Raw genomic sequence first — 18,684 nt, 5'->3', positions numbered from 1 at the left:
AAAAAAAGAATAAGATGTTATCAAACATGTTTAAACACATAAAACAATTCAAACAATTATTACTGTATTCAATCCTTCAAAGGAGAATTTGCATACAATTCATCATACAAACTTATGTATATATTCTATATTACACCAACAATTCATCCTATGACGAAACTTGTTTGATTTTATAGTAAAATTCATTGACATCAATGATATTTTAAATAACTATAAAATATACGAATTATAAAACGAATTAATCTTTATGATAAAGTGACAAATCTTACTTCTCTTCTATTTCGATTTTTTCTTACAAACTTATTCATTTCAATGCAATATCGAATAAAATAATTAAATATTTAATCCATTGATGAAACGAGAGAAAAAAGAAGGTATTGTACTCGTGCAATTTTCGGCAACTCGAGGTCGCGTGGCGTCGCATAAATGCGATGTGAAGAAAGAAGAAGGATGTGTATACGTATACACAGGGTGGTATATTTTAATGGTTTGCCTCGTGGCCTCGAGTTTGCGTACTGGCACCTGTAAGCGGAACCCTCGCCGATATACCCCAGGAGTCGGACACGACGGGGCGCGTTTGTGAATTCATTAAGATTAACGTATGCAGGGAATTAATTCAAGGGGCAGCAAAGCGGCTGGCCGTCTTCTTCGTGCTGGAAAAGGGCCTCGGAACGGCGGAAACGGTGGAAACGATGGAATAAATGCATGAAGACGGGATAAATTGAGCGGCGTCGAGCTGCGAAAATAAAGATGCTCGTAATAATTTTGATCATCGGCCCTTTGTGGGGATAATTTTTAACACGATACCAATTTCTTGCGATCAAACCGTCAGGCAATAAATTCAATCTCAAAAAAAGCATTGAGTATTATTATCTTATCATATCTCTTATCATTTTCTTGACATTATTTTGTATTTTATTTTATATTAATTTTAGAATAATCAGATTGGTTATAATTATTTATGTAGATAAAATATATTTTAATATTGTAAATTGATCCTATAATATTAATTAGTATCAATATTAATTAATAGAAATTATTACTAGTTTCTTTTTATAATTTTTTTTTTATTTCATTATTATAAATTATTAAAAGTGATAATTTGTACAAATTCAAATATGTAAAGTTTCATCATAAATTGAAAGCGAGTTATAATTTTTGTTTTAATTTATCTACAAATTTCTATAAAATTAAATAATGCATAATTTCTTCATTAATTTTTTTCTATTTATGCGTATATTTCTGATTTTTATTTTAAAGTTATTTTAAAGAAAAGTAATATCTTATCAATTCTCTGAAATTCTAATAATCTCTTCTTTTATACATCTATTTATTATAACTATTAAACAGATAGATAATATTTTTATATAATATTTTTGAAAAAAAAGAAATATGAATAGATTTATTATTCAATCCAATGGAATATTTTTAATATTTTTCAAAGATATTAATTATTAAACTTAAAATAGTGTTCTTTATATTATATTTGTACGTTCTAAATGTGTACAAGTTAACAAGAATACTGTAAATTGTCGAATAATTTCTTGCAATCTAAAACTAGCACGGTTGATCGCATCTGTCGCGATTTAGAAAACGAAATCAATGGAAATTAGAACGGAGGGTTTGATTCGAATTGCCTCGGAATCACCATCCCTTGTCGACTGATTGTTGTCGGTAATTTGCAATATTTGTTCCCCTGTGGGACACGAAATTTCATCTGGATGCAACCACCTCTGGTCATGTTGGATAAATGGGATTCAATTCAGGGTGAATATCTCTTTCCGATCTTGTGGAGGGGAACGATCACAGATTAGAGGCAGAATACGTTCAATTATTTTTTCCCGCTGCGTATCGAGATTACCTAATGAATAACATATATAATTGCTATGCAAATAATACGTTTTGATTCGTTTAATGTCATACGTAATTATTATGCTCGATAATAATCTATAAATAATAAATGTAACATATATAATATAAATACATTACTTATATAATAAATAATGAATAATAAAATAATAATTTATTGATATATAAAAAAAAATTTGTTATTTTTACTAATAAAATCTGATTTTTACAACAATTTTTGAAAAAAGTAAAATTAAAATCATATAAAAAAATATAAAAGAAGTAAATATTAATAACCAAATGAATTCATAAATAGTAAATAATGAGAATAAAATAATTTTATTTAATAATATGAAATTGCAAAAAAATGTGGAACGCTTCACGATTTTGCGTGTCATCCTTGCGCAGGGGCCATGCTAATCTTCTCTGTATCGTTCCAATTTTAGTATATGTACTGCCGAAGCAAGTACAACCGAATACTACATGCAACTGATATATATACGAATTGTCATAAGATCGACCACTTGCGAGAAACAATTTCAAGGTAAAGCTTTACGCCATCTGGCGGCATACGCTTCAATGATCTCCGATATCAACATGTTGCTTCAAACTAAAAATTTGATTAAATTCATTCTAGAAACAAATTTTTCTTGTTAAAATTTAATACAAATATAATAAAAAATAATATATAATACAAAATATAAATAAAAAATTTAATATAAATAGAAAATGTTTTTTTTCCACTTATTAATTAAGGCATCGATTACTTTTTTAAGCGTGATCTCAGATGCGTTGGAGAGAACAAAGCATTGTAATTATTCGAGAAAAGATTTTTTTTCTGTGAAAGGGCGTGAATGTAAATCAAATCCACGAGAAGCGAAGCTTGATCCGACGAAAGTTACCGAGTCTGAATGATTATCAATAATAGAGTCACGATTGTCGATCGAGTCGAGACGAATTGGTAAATACGGATAAAAAAACAAAGAAGAGGATCACGGTGAAGCGATTTAGAACAGTGAGAATCGAAGAGCGAGTAGCAAGGGATGAGGTAAGGGGATGATGGATCAAAACCACGATGCCGCGAGGGCTTCGAAATCGTTAACAATCGCGGCAAAAGCAAAATCCATTGAGGTGCGACCACGCGTGTGAATATAACTGTCGATCTGAATATTCTGCACGGAGCAGCACCGTCCAGTGCCGTATTCGCGAAAAACGAGAGGGAAGCCAGCTCGTTTTCCATTCAGGAAAAAAAAAAGGTGCGATTGAAACGAACGATTCTGTTTACAGCGACTAACAATTCTTCGCTTGATGTTTCGAATATCGAATACGTGATATCTCCTCTTTTGGTTTATATTTTACATTGAATTCTTTTTTTCCGAGCATTTTTTAGATCGTGGAAACGGTCGATTCTTAAATCGTGTTCAAACAAATGAAACAAAGACTGATTCGCGTGGTATTTTCCTCTTGAGAAAAAATATCCTACGTGAATAAAAGAGAAGATGAAAGACGCGAAGTTGTATTTGCTCAGTCCATTTCTACGAGATCATGAGTTAAACACAGCAAACCATCGGTGAATACGTTCTTGTTTCTCCTCGAATGTACCAGCATTTATTTATATTCTTCCTTCCTTGCTTTTTATCGTTTCTATACGTATTTCGCTAACAACGTTTTCAAGACATCGAGGCGCATTATCCCGGAGACAAAAAGAAGAATCAGAAATCTGATAATTTATCCGCAATTCTCTACATTAAACGTGAATATGAATATAAAATATAATATTTTCTCAGTAAGGAATAATTTTTGTTTCAAGTATTTCTAGTTTCTTAAACCTCAATCATAATCCGATCAAATTTTTATCTCTTTTTATATCGTTTAAGGTCAATAATTCCATAAAAAAGATTCAAAGAACATTGTGTTGATTCGTTAAATAGAAACAATCAGAAAGTTTGTACGAAGATATGTAAAAAAATTCGGCAAAATTTCGTGCCCGGATATACAGCCTATTGTGTTTCTTCTTTCGCGCAGAGTAGGAGACACTCTCGAAGAATGATGGTTATGGGAAAAAGAGTGCTTGAACACGGACGTTGGTCAGGCTCCCGCGGTTCCAATTACGATTGAAAGGCGGCCCTGTTTGTTCGCTTCCTATAACTGCGGACTCTTCAGTACCTTGTACAAGGCACTCTTACCCCATGGCCACTTTCGAGTTTCGACGCGTGTGTTTCCATGACGAACACCGCGATTCCACCAAGCACAAAAATTCTCCTTTTTCCAGTCTACGGCAACGATTATTATTTCACTGAAAGTTTTTTTCTATTCTCTTTCTGTTTTACATTAAGATATTTTCAAATAACCCGCGTTTTGTTATTGTCGTTTTCTACCTAACCTTCTTATACAAAAATCCTTAGTTAAATAAATATGGCCGAACGATAAGACGCGTGCATAAAGACTTCTGCGATAAAACTTTAATTTTGTGATAATCGTGAAGTGTTTATCTAATTAATAAAAAAATATATTTCAAACAACACAATTAGAGTGCTATATAAAATGTTTTTCGTTAATTCTTTCTATCAATATAATAAAGAATGAAATGAGTGATCCTTTGTGATGAATGTAAATAACTTTTGTTTTTAAAAGCTAAAAATCAGTTAAGTTTATGCATAAATTCTTAGAAGGATAGTTGTGTTTAGACGATTTATTTGATTTATCTTTCTATTTTGTCAAAATTGAGAATGATTGCCCGATAGTATCGCGGCCCTGTTTTCGAGCTAAGTGCCGTGTAATCAAAGGATGATTGCTGACACAAAGACGGCTGATTGGCTCGTTTATGTTACGGTAATGCTCGAAGCTTGGTGGAACGTCTCTCGATACCGAGCTCGTTTCTCGTGCTAACGAGATTTCATCGAAACGTCCATGTTCTCATTAAAGAATTAAATGAGAATGTTCTCGTGAGACAGTAGTGAATGTGAATAATAATTCATCATTAAGGAAACCATCGTATCAAGAGAAGAAAAATCTCCTCTTTAAATTAATAATCCGTGAATTCTCATAAAGGTCCTCAAATCTTTCGTTAATTTCGCGTATCAAAAGATAGAGAAATAGCTTGAATCGTCTAATAATCGTTCTTTCTCCGTGTTCGAATTATATTCAAACGTATTAAAATAAATCCTTTTCATTCAATATTTTTCATTATTCGTTCGATTCATACGATCTATTTTCAATGTCTTGAAACAATGAATTTGAAATAAGAGAAAAAGAAAAGAAGAAGAAATAACGAGAGTTAGATGATTTTCTAGTCAAATCTCTACAGAATGATTTCAAAACCACAAATTGTTTTTGGAAGGTAGACAGTAAAGTCTTCAGCAGGGTGTTGCAAAGATACCACAAAGATGGTGTAGATTCGCGCGACAAGCATCGATGCCATGAGAGGGTTGCTTGTTTACAAGCGACAGTTGATTTGACAAAGCCGTGGGTCCATTTATACGAGTGAATATTACAGGGCAAAGTCGAGGGGTGGCTTGTTATCCGCTCATTGAAGTTAACCACGGGGCTAAGTGCGCTGGGGAGTGCCGGTCGGTAGGAGCAAGGAGAACTAGTGACTAAAGGTTAGGTATATGTATACCGACGGAGGGGATAGCTTTGCAGTTTGTAGAGAGAATCGGTGAAACTCCGTGAGAAACTGAGAGAGAAAATTCAAACGGAGACAGATACTAGCATAGCGAATAAGAAATAGAGATGAAGCAACGAGGAAAGGAAAGATAGAGGAAATACAACGAGTTGAAAAAAGAAAAAGTGAAGTGAAATAGATCAAGAAAAAAAACAGATAATGATGAATGCGACTTATTTGTGATGTCCATATATTTAATAAATGATATTTGTAAAAATTATCTATATATTGATATCAAAAGAATATTCTGAAATGATTTATGGTATGTTCTTTAATGTTTCTGTTTTTTAAAGATTTGGTAAAAAAGTTTCTTCTTTAATAACATGTGAAATTAATTTCTAATATAGATCACTATGCCTATTCTATTGATAAGCTTTGAAATAATAACCTTTGAAACGCTAATGAAATTAGTCCCATCGCTAGAAGAGGGTGATGGAACGAAAGATGGATAACAGCAGGGTGGCCTGGAAGAAGATAGCGTAATGGGCAAAGAGGTGAGGAGGGAAGAGAGTTGGTAGAACATTGACGGGCCAATGAGAGGCCAGATCGTTGCCGAGGTAACCGCGGGGCTTTCCGACGGATTATTCGACCGAGATTGAAAAGTTAGCACCGTGCAACGGGCGGGGGCTCGTCGACGGAGCCACTCCTGTTTCTCCAGAACGAGCGATCTATTCGCGACAGGGCTAACACAACGGATTAAGGCTTATTTTCACGTTCGTAACAGCTCAACCCCTTTTACTCGATGCTATTATGTTACAACGGGATATCATGTAAATGCGCTCTTTGTGATACGAGATTCATATCTCGAATTGTACACGAATACAATAATGCTAGTATAATCTTTCACATCTATATTTAGTCGATATAATCTTTGATTTTTTTTTAGGATTGAGAATGAATTTATATTCATATTCCGTTTATGAAACAGAAATAAATTTGTGGTAATTTTCTTTTATTTCTTTCCAAGATCATTAAGATGTAATTAACTTATTTAATTATTTTTTCTGTTCTTTATAGATATATCATAATAAGTTGCTTAAAAAAATCCTATTTAAATTTATTTGAATCTAACTGCTTTTTTTCATTATACTTATATAATAAAAAAAAAAAATGCTTTAAAAAATTCCATTGCAGTTCATATAATCCATAGAGCAGTCTTTTAAAAATTTTGCCTAATTTATTAAAAAAAAAAAAAAGAAAACGCTTGACAATTATATTTTACTTCGGATTTTTTTATGACAATCTTATAGACAAGATAACATAGTGGGATCGTCTCAGGATTGTTGGCAAAATGTTCGTCAGTGACGGGTCAAGCGTGAGTATATCTCGGAAAAATGTTTATTTTTGCAAGTATACGATGTACATAGTATGCATCTAGCAAGCTGCTTACCTGGTAACCACTCGGAGTTACCTGACACGTGTATAATTAATGCCCGTGATGACGGGGCGCGACACTCGCGCGCGCACGCTCGTGGATTATCTGTGCCGGCAAAAAAAAGCAGGAGAATGAGTTATGCGAAACTCAGGATTGCGAAAGGGAGGAAAAAAAGAGAAGTGATAAAAGATGAGAGAGGAACAAACGCGTTGGAAGGAAGATGAAGCGATTCTTGCCGAATGGATGCCGAGGAGAACGAAAGGAAAGATCGGACTAGGGAAAGGGGAGTGACGAGCAGGAAAGTTGTCCAAGTAACCGACGTGGAAACGTGGGATAATGACTACTTTTTCATATTTTAATTACGCAGTAATTAATTGAAATGTTTCCTCATTTGTGAGAGCACTCGAGCAAAATGAGAGGCGAGTAACTCTCCGCGAAGTCGGCTTCGGTTCGTTTTTTTTCCTTTCTTCGAAGCAACTCTGCGAATTTTCTCTGTTTTTGCCATGTTCGACCTGAGGATATTTCGTTTCCTTCGTTCTTTCACCTTTTCTCGCAAAATTAGATAGAAATCCTTTCATAGAGGATTCACTTCTCTCTCTTTCTCTCTCTCTTTTTTTCTTTTTTAAAAATTCCAACGTGTGGCTAATTATATCACTAATGGCCTAATCGTGAAAGGATTCTTCTGATAATCTGACCTCTATGTCTCCAACACTTCTGTCATCGCACCCTTTTCCATCTATTATCCGCGACCGTGTGCATCATGCTTAAAGTACTAATTAAATTAGTTTCGTAAAGCAAAACTCGTCGGCCAGACTTTCGATGCTATCGATTCGTGGCGATCATTAAAATAATTACAGATGTTCGTCGGTAATTGCACGGATACTTGGTTGCTTTTGCGTTACAAATATTGTCTATAAATTGTCACAATATTGTCAGTGATGATAACTCACAGAAACAGTTATTGAATGCTAAAATTTATGATAAATAATAAGAGATTTAAAAATGTTCGATTCATGTTAAGTTGTTTATATGTACATAAATATAATATCATTACATTTTTATTGGAATTGTCAGGTAATTTATTGTTATAGAAATATAAGACAAACATAAAAATTTTTATTTTTTTCAATTTCATAATTTCAAAACGATTGTTTTGTTCATTAGAAAGACAGTATGTTTAATATAAACTTCTTCAATTTTATTTCAAACTATTAATGAAAATCACTATAAGTAATATTTATTTGCAAAAGTAATGAATTTAAAAGAAAAAAGAAAGTTTTCTGATTACATATTTTAATTAGATTTTAGTTAGATTAGATTTTCATCTTTATACTTTGTAAAAAAAAAAAATCATTTATTTCTTCATCGAAATTCTCTCATGCAAATTATGTATTTGACTTGATTTCTTACAATTATCATTTATTCAGATTTTTAAATATTTATAAATATAATTTAGCAAATATTTTCAAATATTAAAAGAGACACAAAAATATTAACGATTTCCTTATATTAATAAATTTTTTTTCAGATGATTTTAAAATTATCAAAAAAATGGAAATCGAAAAGTAATAAATATTTCAAAGAATAAAAATTATTTCTTTCTAAATAAATAGTAATTTTATATAATAATTATATATAATTATTATTTTTATTTTTTATTACCAGTTATGTTTTTCAAGATAAATTCAATGATATATAGATATAATTATTTTTGATCAATAATATAATTGTTTTTTCTATAATTCACAAAATAATAACATGTCTAACACGAGTAAATTGCACATATTATATATTAAACTTCGATAAAATTCAATGAATATATCATACATATAATCGTTTCACATTGGAAAGTATTTGCGTAATTTTCCAGTGGCTTAATTTTCAGTGGATTTCTTACGATTCCTAGAAGTTTACTCTTATTCGATATTCCAGGGAACGTTTCGGGCTAGCTGTCTCGATACCTCGAGAGGTACGAAGGACGCTTCGTTACTCGTTACCTGATGCTGACGCTCGTTGCAGTAGCAAGGGAACAATAGCGAGATGAGAAATAAGAAGGAGACGGAAAGAGATAGCCAAAACGAGGACTGGTAGGCACGCTTTTGTTAGCGAGGATGCTTGCTTGCTACGTACAATTGTCATCTACTTGTTCCAGCTATTGTTTCCGGTAACTCTTTCGCGGTAACGAGGAGGAACCTCAATTAGAATGGTTTGAGGACTTAAACGCCCAGAGGCTGCCGGGTTTTAAGAGGTAGCGAACATTGTTTCTTTTGAGCGATAACTCGGTGATACTTTTAGCTATATCGTGAAACATCGTGCACCAACTTCTTTGGTGGATAATTACTAGGCACGCTTGAGGGTATGATACTGTTACACTCTCTACGAATAAGTCATCGTTAATGTTATCAAAACTTTTCTTTTTAATTGACGTCAATATATATATTTTTTAAATTAGCACATGAACATAATCTACATCACCATCAACATAAAACTAAAACTTGTAAAACTTGTTCGTTTAGAATAAATAAAATAATTGATATTACTTGTTGAAAAGTGATTTCTTATATATCATATATTATATTAACTAAAATTATATTAATCTGAAATTACATTGATTTTGTGTTTCTTTTTATTTTTATTTGTTTGTTTGATAATTACTTTATTTTTAATTAGTTAATATTTTACTTATATTTTATAAGTTCATTGAAATAATTAAAAAACATAGAACGATTCATTATTATGATTTAAGTTTTTTACTTGTGTATATCTTATTTAATTTTCTATCTTAATTAAAAATAATTTTAATTACAGTATTTCATTAGAAATTTTAAATAGAATTAGTAGATTAAATAAAAAATGATTTTAGATCATGAATTTTAAATAAGAATAATACAAAGATATATCTTTATTCCTTGGCTGATATCTTGGTACACAATTTGATATATGCTCTAACATCAACTCTCAAAGTATGAATACAATGACTGAATCAAAAGTGATCCATATGGATCTAAAGTTCTAAAGTTATTTAATTTTTTTTATTTAATTAATATTATTGTCATGTCGATTTGGATCAAAATTGATCTAGTTATTACGAGAATTAAGTTTGCTGCATGAAATTTTAATAAATATTTTGCTCTAATAAAATTATTTTTAAATCCGCTTATAATTTACAAAACATCTTTCCAATATAACAAACATTGAATTGATTACTTAATTGATTTTGAATAGACTATAATTTACTTACTTAATTCTAGATACTCGTTTCATTAATGGCACGAAAAGTAGGCAATTTTGCGACCCGCCGATTGAAGCGAATCAATATTTGTTTCATTCGAGAACAGCCACAGAGTAGCGTCCTATATACACTGTGTACGTATAGCTGTGTTGTCTGTTATCGGAAATCCATCCGAATATCTGGAATTTTTTTCGGTGGCATGCACGACTCGTTTTATGATCGCCTGTGATACACGACTGAAATTAAGATGTACAGAAGACGAAATACGTTCGATAAAAAATAACAAACTGTGACAAGAAAGAAACGTGATATCTTTTGCCTCTTTTTGTCTTTTTTTTTTTTTATCGACTTTTAATTCATAACTCATTTTACATAGAATTACAACTATTTAGATTTATTAGCCAGTTTAAATTTTCTTCTGCTTCAAAATCTATCTTCCTTGATGCTTTCTTAAAGTTTTATTTCATTGATCTTCCAGAAACTATGGAAAACGCAAGAATAATATCCACGTTGGTAAATCGTTATTAACATGGCATCCTGTTATTCTAAGAGATACAGAACAAGCAGTCATCCACAAATTCAAAGTCCTGGAACGTGGAGATCCGCACGAACACTCTTCTAAAGTTATGAAATCCTGGTGGTGCGAATGCTTCTGGCGCCACACGGTTGATGAGTGACAGGACATTGACGAGTCTCAAGGGATGTTACATTTCTTCAAACGAGAAAGGATTCTTCCGTTTGGTCGATTAAGAAAAAGTTCCGTCTTACATGGCGTCCTGATCGACGAAATATTTACTGTTTGAAAGCTTGCGGAAGCTCGACATTCGATTCAATCTTAAAGGGGATTCATTCGACCTCGAAATACCTATTCGCATGATATCCTAATGTGATTGGATATTTGTAAGATATAAACGTATATCATTGTTGAATACAATATATATGTATTTATTTATCTGATTGATAACGAAAAGAGTAAATTTTAGAATTTTATTATTGTTTAAAATAAATATGTCAAAAAATAATGGAGCCAATAATAATTATTTAATATTCTATAAATAATTTGTAGAATTAGGTATTAAAGTGAATCTAATATCTTTTGAATTAAAAAATAGATCAATACGTCTTAGCTTTCGAAATTTTTATATAAAAATAGAAACAATTCTGATCGATTTGTTTAGTCTAATTAAATAAATTTCTGCAAAGTTATACGAGCCTAATGCATCTGTGACATTAATAAAAAAAAAGTTTCTGCGTATGTTGATGTAACACGAACTTCATTTTCAATGCATACTCAGGACATCCATAGAGGATAGGATTGCAGATATTATAGTAGGAGGATAATATCGAGGATCGATATTATCATGTTGTCTCTCAGTTATTTTCTTTTATCCTGATACTCGAGCTTATTTTGTCTTTTGAAGTCCTTTTATTAAATCGATACATAGTGTTATTCTTTAAATGCTCCTTTTAATGAAAAAAATATTGCTTCTTTATTAAATTCGAAGATTATTGATATGTAATAAATATAAAATATAACAGATATCTTTTTCAGTTAATTATATAAATGAAATATGTATTATCAATATTTTAATCAAATTCTTTTAATCAATTTTTTAAATAACCAAAAGTTCAAGGCTTTAGTTAAAAGATAAATTTACGATTATATCATTAATGAAACAGAAAATAAAAATAAAAATTATTTCTAATAAATAAAATTTCAAAATTATATGAATATATAATTCTTTATCATATGCAATTATTTTAATGCTCCATTTTCATATTTATAAGATAATGATAAATAATTTAATTTTTACATATTAATAACAATAAATTTCTCTCCTAAGATTATTGCAACGCATATTATTTTAATAAATATTTTAGGAATTTGATTACTTTTTTATCATGCTTATTCGAATATTTTTTTTATTATTTATACAGATATTATCTTGCATTTTATAATACTTCCATCCAATTCTACTTTCCTTAACCTAAATTTCCTCTTTCCTTCCGGTGTCTATGTAGTTTTGCGGAAATGAATTCCGATAGCTGATTTGAAAACTTTTATTTTTGTATAAATTTAAATCAATGTTATTATTGCAGCAGATTCTATTTTTATATAAAAATATACAAATTACAGATTATATCTTTTAAAATTATATTTCATAAATTATAAAATATTAAACTTTTAATTGGATAAACAATAACGTAATGAAATATTAATGTTTGTTCTTTGTAATTAATTTGCATATATGATTCGATAATAACATATCTAATAATTTATTTGCGAATGTCTCCTAATGTGAAGAACGCTAAATTGATAAATTTCTCAGAAAGGCAAAAGTCTCACTAACTACTAGGCAAAATAAGCAGGATTTCATCCTTTGTAGCAAGTTCTGCAATCGTGTGCGACCTATTTTACTCTATATGTCCTTGATCCTGAAATATGCTTCGCGTTTGAGGCAATTATCCTCATTAATATAGGCGTGTGATATCCTTAATTGTATATAATAATATCCTTAATTGTGATATAATTAATTGTATCTTTTCTTTGATGAGATACTGTTTACTTTTGCATCAATATATTTGCTTGAAGCAAATAAGATTGAAATATTGTTTGCGTCATAATTCTATTTCTTATATTAAATTATTTTTTTAAAAAATATTAATAATTAATTAACATAAAATTTTAAAAAATTGCAAAGATATAATATTAATTTTTTTAGTCTTTAATCAAAATTTATTTTTATGATTCATTTTTTCAATGTAATATTTAAATTGTAAATATTAAATACTATGAAAGTTAAATTATAAAAAAAGATTTAAACGTTAAATGTGTTAGAAAATCTGTATATGACGTCATATAAATGCTATAATATTGTGAAAATAAAATGCTCTGCGCGTTAGGATAACAGAATATACTAGGAGCATCCTAGTTCCTATCCTTGCTGAAAGTGAAATATTTTCGATAGCTGACTAATTATAAGTTAGATAAAAGTATACTTCGGCTCAGGGGCACGTATTTTATCGAACACGCTGGAATCAGGTTCATCATCAGGATCAAATTCAATACTCATTGGATCAATCTTAGGTGGAGGTCTTGGTATTCTTGACTGCCAAGATAGAATTGGATGCATTATACTTGCTTCTACTTTTTCTCGAACAATTCTTTCTTCATCATTTCCATCAATTTTTATTGCAGATTCGCCTGCATACTTCATCATGTCAATCATATTTTCTTCATATTCTTGTAACTTTAATAACATTATTATAGTTATAATGATGCATAAATTTATCGATTTTGAAATTAAATTTGATTCATATTTTTACATCTCGTTCGACATTCAGTCTGAAATCTTTAGGATGAACACCTAATTTAAAGTCATCGTTACCGATGATTGTTGAAGATAAATTATGTTTACTTCCTGTGATAATATTGTATCGACGATTGAGTAGTCTTTCTCTGCAGATGTCACTACTTACTTCCATAAATATTACTCTAAAATATTTAACATACTGAACAAAGAATTTTTGAAAAATTTTCGCATTTAAATTTTAAATATTTGCTTCCTTTTTTTCTTTTTTTTTTACCTGTTTGGAGGGGTAGGACTCAAATCAAATAATTTAAAATCTTCTACGGTCTTTGGATAACCCGTTAAAACCCAACCCCTTTTCAAACACTCGTACTCAGATATATGTTTCTAAAATAATATTATATCACTATTATTGAAACAAAAATTCTATTCATTAATTTTATTATACTTCAACAATTTGAATTCTAATTTCAGGTTTGGGTCTTTCACCCCATTGTTCTTCAAATAATCGAAGAATTTTTCCTAAAGAATTTTGTTGTAAACGCGCCTGTTCTGCAATATAATCATAATCAACTGAAATAAATAATAATTTTTGTTATATAGTATTATCGAAAAATAAGAAACTAATAATAAATAGATAAAAATTACTATAAACAAGATTAAATCGTTCAGCTAGGTATTTTGCTACAGTAATACAGCCAGATCCCCTAGGACCAATTAATGCAATACGAAAAAGTGATGGTGTTCCACAATGTTTTTTTATCTTTGCTAGTTTTGCACAATCTTTTCCAAGTTCTTCAATGGATCTGATACCTACTTCGATTTCCTGGAAATAAATATTTTTTAATTTTATTTTATTTCGAATATTACTTTTTTTTATTATTATGTTTGTTATTCTATTTAATTAGAAATAAAAACTTAACCAACTATTAAATAATGTGCATATACTTCTCGTAATTCTCGTAAATTTTTTAAATAATGATTTTGTGATTTTTTAGATTTTATGAAAGTTGAATGAGCATTGTTTGTATAAATATCGTTCCATTTTTCTATAAAAGAAAATCATGTAAATTTAATAAATTTAAATATGTTTCTTTATAATTTTACCATATTCATTTGAAACTTTGAGTTGTATCACATGTGTCGGTATTATACCCATACGCTGAAATATTCGTGCTTCTTTTTTCGTTCTCGGCAAATCTATATTATAAATCAAAGATAAAATGAAAAGAGAAACTTTTAAAATATGCAAATTTTTTTTCATCATGTTTTTACATTTACATATTTTTTATATTGTTACCAAATAGCAACCATCCACTTTCATGAAAAGCTCCGCTTTCTAATATTTTTCTCATTGCATGTGCAAGATCTTCTGATTCCTCGCAATGACAAGTATCCTAATAAAAAAAATTTATTTCTTGAAAAAATGATAACAAAAATCTGAATTCTTCTTACATCCTGCTGAGTATAAACTTTACGAAGCTCTTTCAAGCTCAAAGGATATACACCTAATTCTTTCTGAAGAATTTTGGCTAATGCCTTTCTATCTGTATACATAAAATATTTTTTTTTACTCTCAAAAATTTGATCTTAAATAACTTATATATAGAAATTCAATTTAACGTACCAAAATTTTCAGGTGCAATTAAAATAATATTGGATATATTAAGTTTTTTTGCAGCAAGATGAAGATATTGTTTCATAAATACAAGATGGTCTTCGGGTTTTTGAATCAATAATTGAGTTGCCATTTCCTGTGTATATTTCTTTTTTTTATGTGAAATAAAATGAATAAATTAAAGATAATATTTATGAAATACAAATTATTTACATAAAATAATTCATATAGACGATGTTTCTCCATATACGACATAAAATTTGCATACATAGTATGCATTTTTTTGTCTGTTTCCTGTAATTTCGACATTTTTCATTTTAGAATATTCACATTTAAAAAATGTATTTTTGTTTACTTTTATTTTATTTTAAAAATTACAATATATTTTTATCGTATCTAATTATATCGCATTTATTTCAATTGTTTTATTTATATTATAACTGTACCATGTATTATTTTTTGTTTTTATCTATATTATGTATATTTAAAAATAATATAATATTTATATATTATTCAAATTTTTTTTTTATAAAAATTTTTTTCACAAAATGTCAATTTTACTATTAATTTTTTTTTATTTTTCTTAATAGATAGTAAATATTTTATTTATAATTATAAATTACTGCAATATGCTATAGTATGCGGAAAATTGGATGGCGCCACGTGCTTTCGTTTTTTATGGTAGTAGAGATCGGGTGTGAAATATTGAGGTTAGGAAATTAAGTGCACGTTTCAATATGTCAACTGATAAAAAAATATTAGATGTTACGAAAAAAATATCTGACATGGAAATGGAGGAAACGGGAAAAAAATTAACACACAAGGAAAAGAAAAAATTAAAAAAACAGCAAGAATATGAGAAAACGATGGAAATGTTAATGAAAACTGGTGGTCAGGGTCATAGTGAACTTGAAACAAATTTCACTGTTTCTCAGACTCAAAGTCAACAACGAAGTAATCAACAATTAGAAAATGCTGTTGATATTAAGGTAGAAAATTTCAGTATTGCTGCTAAAGGAAAAGAATTGTTTACCAATGCTAGTTTATTGATTGCACAAGGTAGACGTTATGGATTAGTAGGACCAAATGGGTATATATTTTTCGAACTTGTAATTAATAAAATATAATTTCGATGTTAATTTAATGAATAATATATAATTTCAATTTTTATTTCAGTCATGGAAAAACTACTTTACTTCGTCATATTGCAAAACGAGCTTTTGCTATTCCACCTAATATTGATGTTTTATATTGTGAACAAGAAGTTATTGCTGATGATACTCCTGCTGTAGAAGTAGTACTTAATGCAGATGTAAAATGTAAAGATTTAATGACAGAATGTAAAAAATTAGAAGAATTTGTAGAACAAGGAGATAATTCTGTTCAAAATAGATTGCAAGAGGTAATTTACTAAATATATTTTAATGATTATATTATAGTAATATATTTTTTTTTATAGGTTTATGAAGAATTAAAGATTATTGGTGCAGATTCTGCAGAACCACGTGCTAGAAGGATTCTTGCTGGTTTAGGATTTAATCGTGCTATGCAAGATCGAGCAACAAAAAATTTTTCTGGTGGTTGGCGTATGCGTGTTTCTCTTGCTAGAGCTCTTTTCTTAGAACCAACATTATTATTACTTGATGAACCAACAAATCATTTAGATTTAAATGCTGTTATTTGGTTAGACAATTATCTTCAAGCCTGGAAAAAAACTTTACTTATTGTTTCTCATGACCAAAGTTTTCTAGATAATGTATGTACAGATATAATTCATTTAGATCAACAAAAGTTGTTTTATTATAAGGGAAATTACAGTATGTTTAAGAAAATGTATGAGCAAAAAAAAAAAGAAATGATTAAAGCATATGAGAAACAAGAAAAACGACTTAAAGATATGAAAGCTTCAGGTCAAAGTAAAAAACAAGCTGAAAAAAAACAAAAAGAAGCTTTAACTAGGAAACAAGAAAAAAATAGAACAAAAATGCAAAAGCAAGAAGAAGATAATGCACCTACTGAATTATTACAAAAACCTAGAGAATATATAGTAAAATTTAGTTTTCCTGATCCACCTCCATTGCAACCACCAATCCTTGGTCTTCATAGTATGTTATCAATATTTAATTTTTTTTCATATTTTAAAAAAAATAATTTAAAAATAAATATTTTGTTTTAGATGTAATTTTTGCTTATGAAGGACAAAAACCATTGTTTATTGATGTTGATTTTGGCATAGATTTAAGTTCTAGAATAGCTATAGTAGGACCTAATGGTGTTGGCAAATCTACATTCTTGAAATTATTGACAGGTGATTTACAACCAATAAAAGGAGAATCCATAAAAAATCATCGATTAGTAAGTAATAAAAATGTATTTTATTATTTAAATAACAAAATTATATATCTAAATTATATTTTATGATTTTTAGAGAATAGGAAAATTTGATCAACATTCTGGTGAACATCTAACTGCTGAAGAATCACCAGTGGAATATTTGATGCGTTTATTTGATTTACCATATGAAAAAGCTAGAAAGCAGTTAGGGACATTTGGACTTAGTTCTCATGCTCATACAATTAAAATGAAAGATTTATCAGGAGGTCAAAAAGCACGAGTTGCATTAGCTGAATTATGTTTAAATGCTCCTGATGTTGTAATTTTAGATGAACCAACAAATAATTTAGATATAGAATCTATTGATGCATTGGCTGATGCTATCAATGAATATAAAGGAGGAGTTATTATTGTCTCTCATGATGAACGTTTAATTAGAGACACAGAATGTTGCTTATATGTAATTGAAAACCAACAAATTAATGAAATTGATGGAGATTTCGATGATTATAGAAAAGAATTGTTGGAAAGTTTAGGAGAAGTTGTTAACAATCCAAGTATAGCTGCAAATGCTGCTGTTTTGCAATGAATATTTTTTCTTTGTAGAGCAATAATAATTTTTAACGATTCATAAAATTAAAATCCTTTTAAATGAATATTCCTTAAATATATCATTGCTTTCTCTATTAGCTTTTTTTCTGTAATATGAGATTTTTACTATTAGATTTAAAATATGACTATCAATGTTGTAAATGCGAAATGTTATTTGAATTTTGCTTCAAGATATTCAGATTTTACATCATGTTTAATAATTGACAATTAAAATATTGTCAAATTGTAATAAAATTATAAATTTTAATATGAACTATAATTGTCATGAACATGAAAAGTTGAAAGACATTACTGTTTTTAATATATAAATTTTATTATTTATAAAATTAAAATATTCTAATTCTTTCAATTTTCCATATCTGACAGTTATAATCAATTTCAATAGATATATTAATCAAGTCTTCGAAGAAATATTTATATACATGTGTATTATTATATTCTACACATAATTGTGTAGTTTGTATTATAAAAATTTGCTTCATGTTTGAAGAAAAAAATAGAAATGATATATATGTTGATCTCTACTTAAATAATTTGTACATATATGAATTTTGTATTAAAATGAGAATATATATATATAATATTGTGTTTAGAAGACGTAATAATTTTCCTTGAAAATCTTGTTTTAAAAAACTTTCTTATCATAAACGCTTCTAGTAATTTCTAAGAAATCTGAAAAGAGTTGGTTCT

At 29.1% G+C, this 18,684-nt stretch overlaps 2 protein-coding genes and 1 non-coding gene across 3 annotated transcripts; 1 reads left to right on the top strand and 2 right to left on the bottom strand.

Annotated features, from left to right (window-relative positions):
• Positions 1-2,211: 2,211 nt before the first annotated feature.
• Positions 2,212-2,318, bottom strand: LOC122716467. Its single transcript, XR_006347030.1, has one exon. It is a non-coding gene; the product is annotated as a U6 spliceosomal RNA (small nuclear RNA).
• Positions 2,319-13,103: 10,785 nt separating this feature from the next.
• Positions 13,104-15,181, bottom strand: LOC122716354 (adenylate kinase 8). Its single transcript, XM_043939358.1, has 10 exons — positions 15,058-15,181; positions 14,886-14,977; positions 14,731-14,827; positions 14,538-14,630; positions 14,358-14,476; positions 14,079-14,256; positions 13,879-14,003; positions 13,708-13,817; positions 13,447-13,615; positions 13,104-13,370 (listed from the first exon to the last, which is right to left on the bottom strand). Exons 1-10 carry the CDS (start codon positions 15,179-15,181, stop codon positions 13,104-13,106), a joined length of 1,374 nt encoding a protein of 457 aa, XP_043795293.1.
• A 577-nt stretch (positions 15,182-15,758) lies between these two features.
• On the top strand, positions 15,759-18,230 carry LOC122716361 (ATP-binding cassette sub-family F member 1). The gene is made up of 5 exons (XM_043939369.1): positions 15,759-16,138; positions 16,225-16,450; positions 16,508-17,153; positions 17,225-17,403; positions 17,477-18,230. The coding sequence occupies exons 1-5, from the start codon at positions 15,786-15,788 to the stop codon at positions 17,969-17,971; spliced, it is 1,899 nt and encodes a 632-aa protein (XP_043795304.1). The 5' UTR covers positions 15,759-15,785; the 3' UTR covers positions 17,972-18,230.
• Positions 18,231-18,684: the final 454 nt, after the last annotated feature.

The sequence above is a fragment of the Apis laboriosa genome, unplaced genomic scaffold (assembly GCF_014066325.1).
Source record: "Apis laboriosa isolate Shangri-la unplaced genomic scaffold, ASM1406632v1 scaffold45_cov149, whole genome shotgun sequence".
Taxonomy (NCBI): Eukaryota; Metazoa; Arthropoda; class Insecta; order Hymenoptera; family Apidae; genus Apis; species Apis laboriosa.
The sequence above is the reverse complement of the archived record's forward strand: the minus strand, read 5'-3'. Positions and strand labels throughout refer to the sequence as shown.

Coding starts and splice junctions, on each gene's coding strand:
- LOC122716354 (XM_043939358.1), bottom strand. CDS start 15,181: ATGGCAACTCAATTATTGATTCAAAAACCCGAAGACCATCTTGTATTT. Junction 14,004..14,078: donor ACGATTTAATCTTGTTTATA/GTAATTTTTATC, acceptor TATTTATTTCAG/TTGATTATGATTATATTGCA. Junction 13,616..13,707: donor AGTCCTACCCCTCCAAACAG/GTAAAAAAAAAA, acceptor TAAATATTTTAG/AGTAATATTTATGGAAGTAA.
- LOC122716361 (XM_043939369.1), top strand. CDS start 15,786: ATGTCAACTGATAAAAAAATATTAGATGTTACGAAAAAAATATCTGAC. Junction 16,451..16,507: donor TTCAAAATAGATTGCAAGAG/GTAATTTACTAA, acceptor TTTTTTTTATAG/GTTTATGAAGAATTAAAGAT. Junction 17,404..17,476: donor CCATAAAAAATCATCGATTA/GTAAGTAATAAA, acceptor TATGATTTTTAG/AGAATAGGAAAATTTGATCA.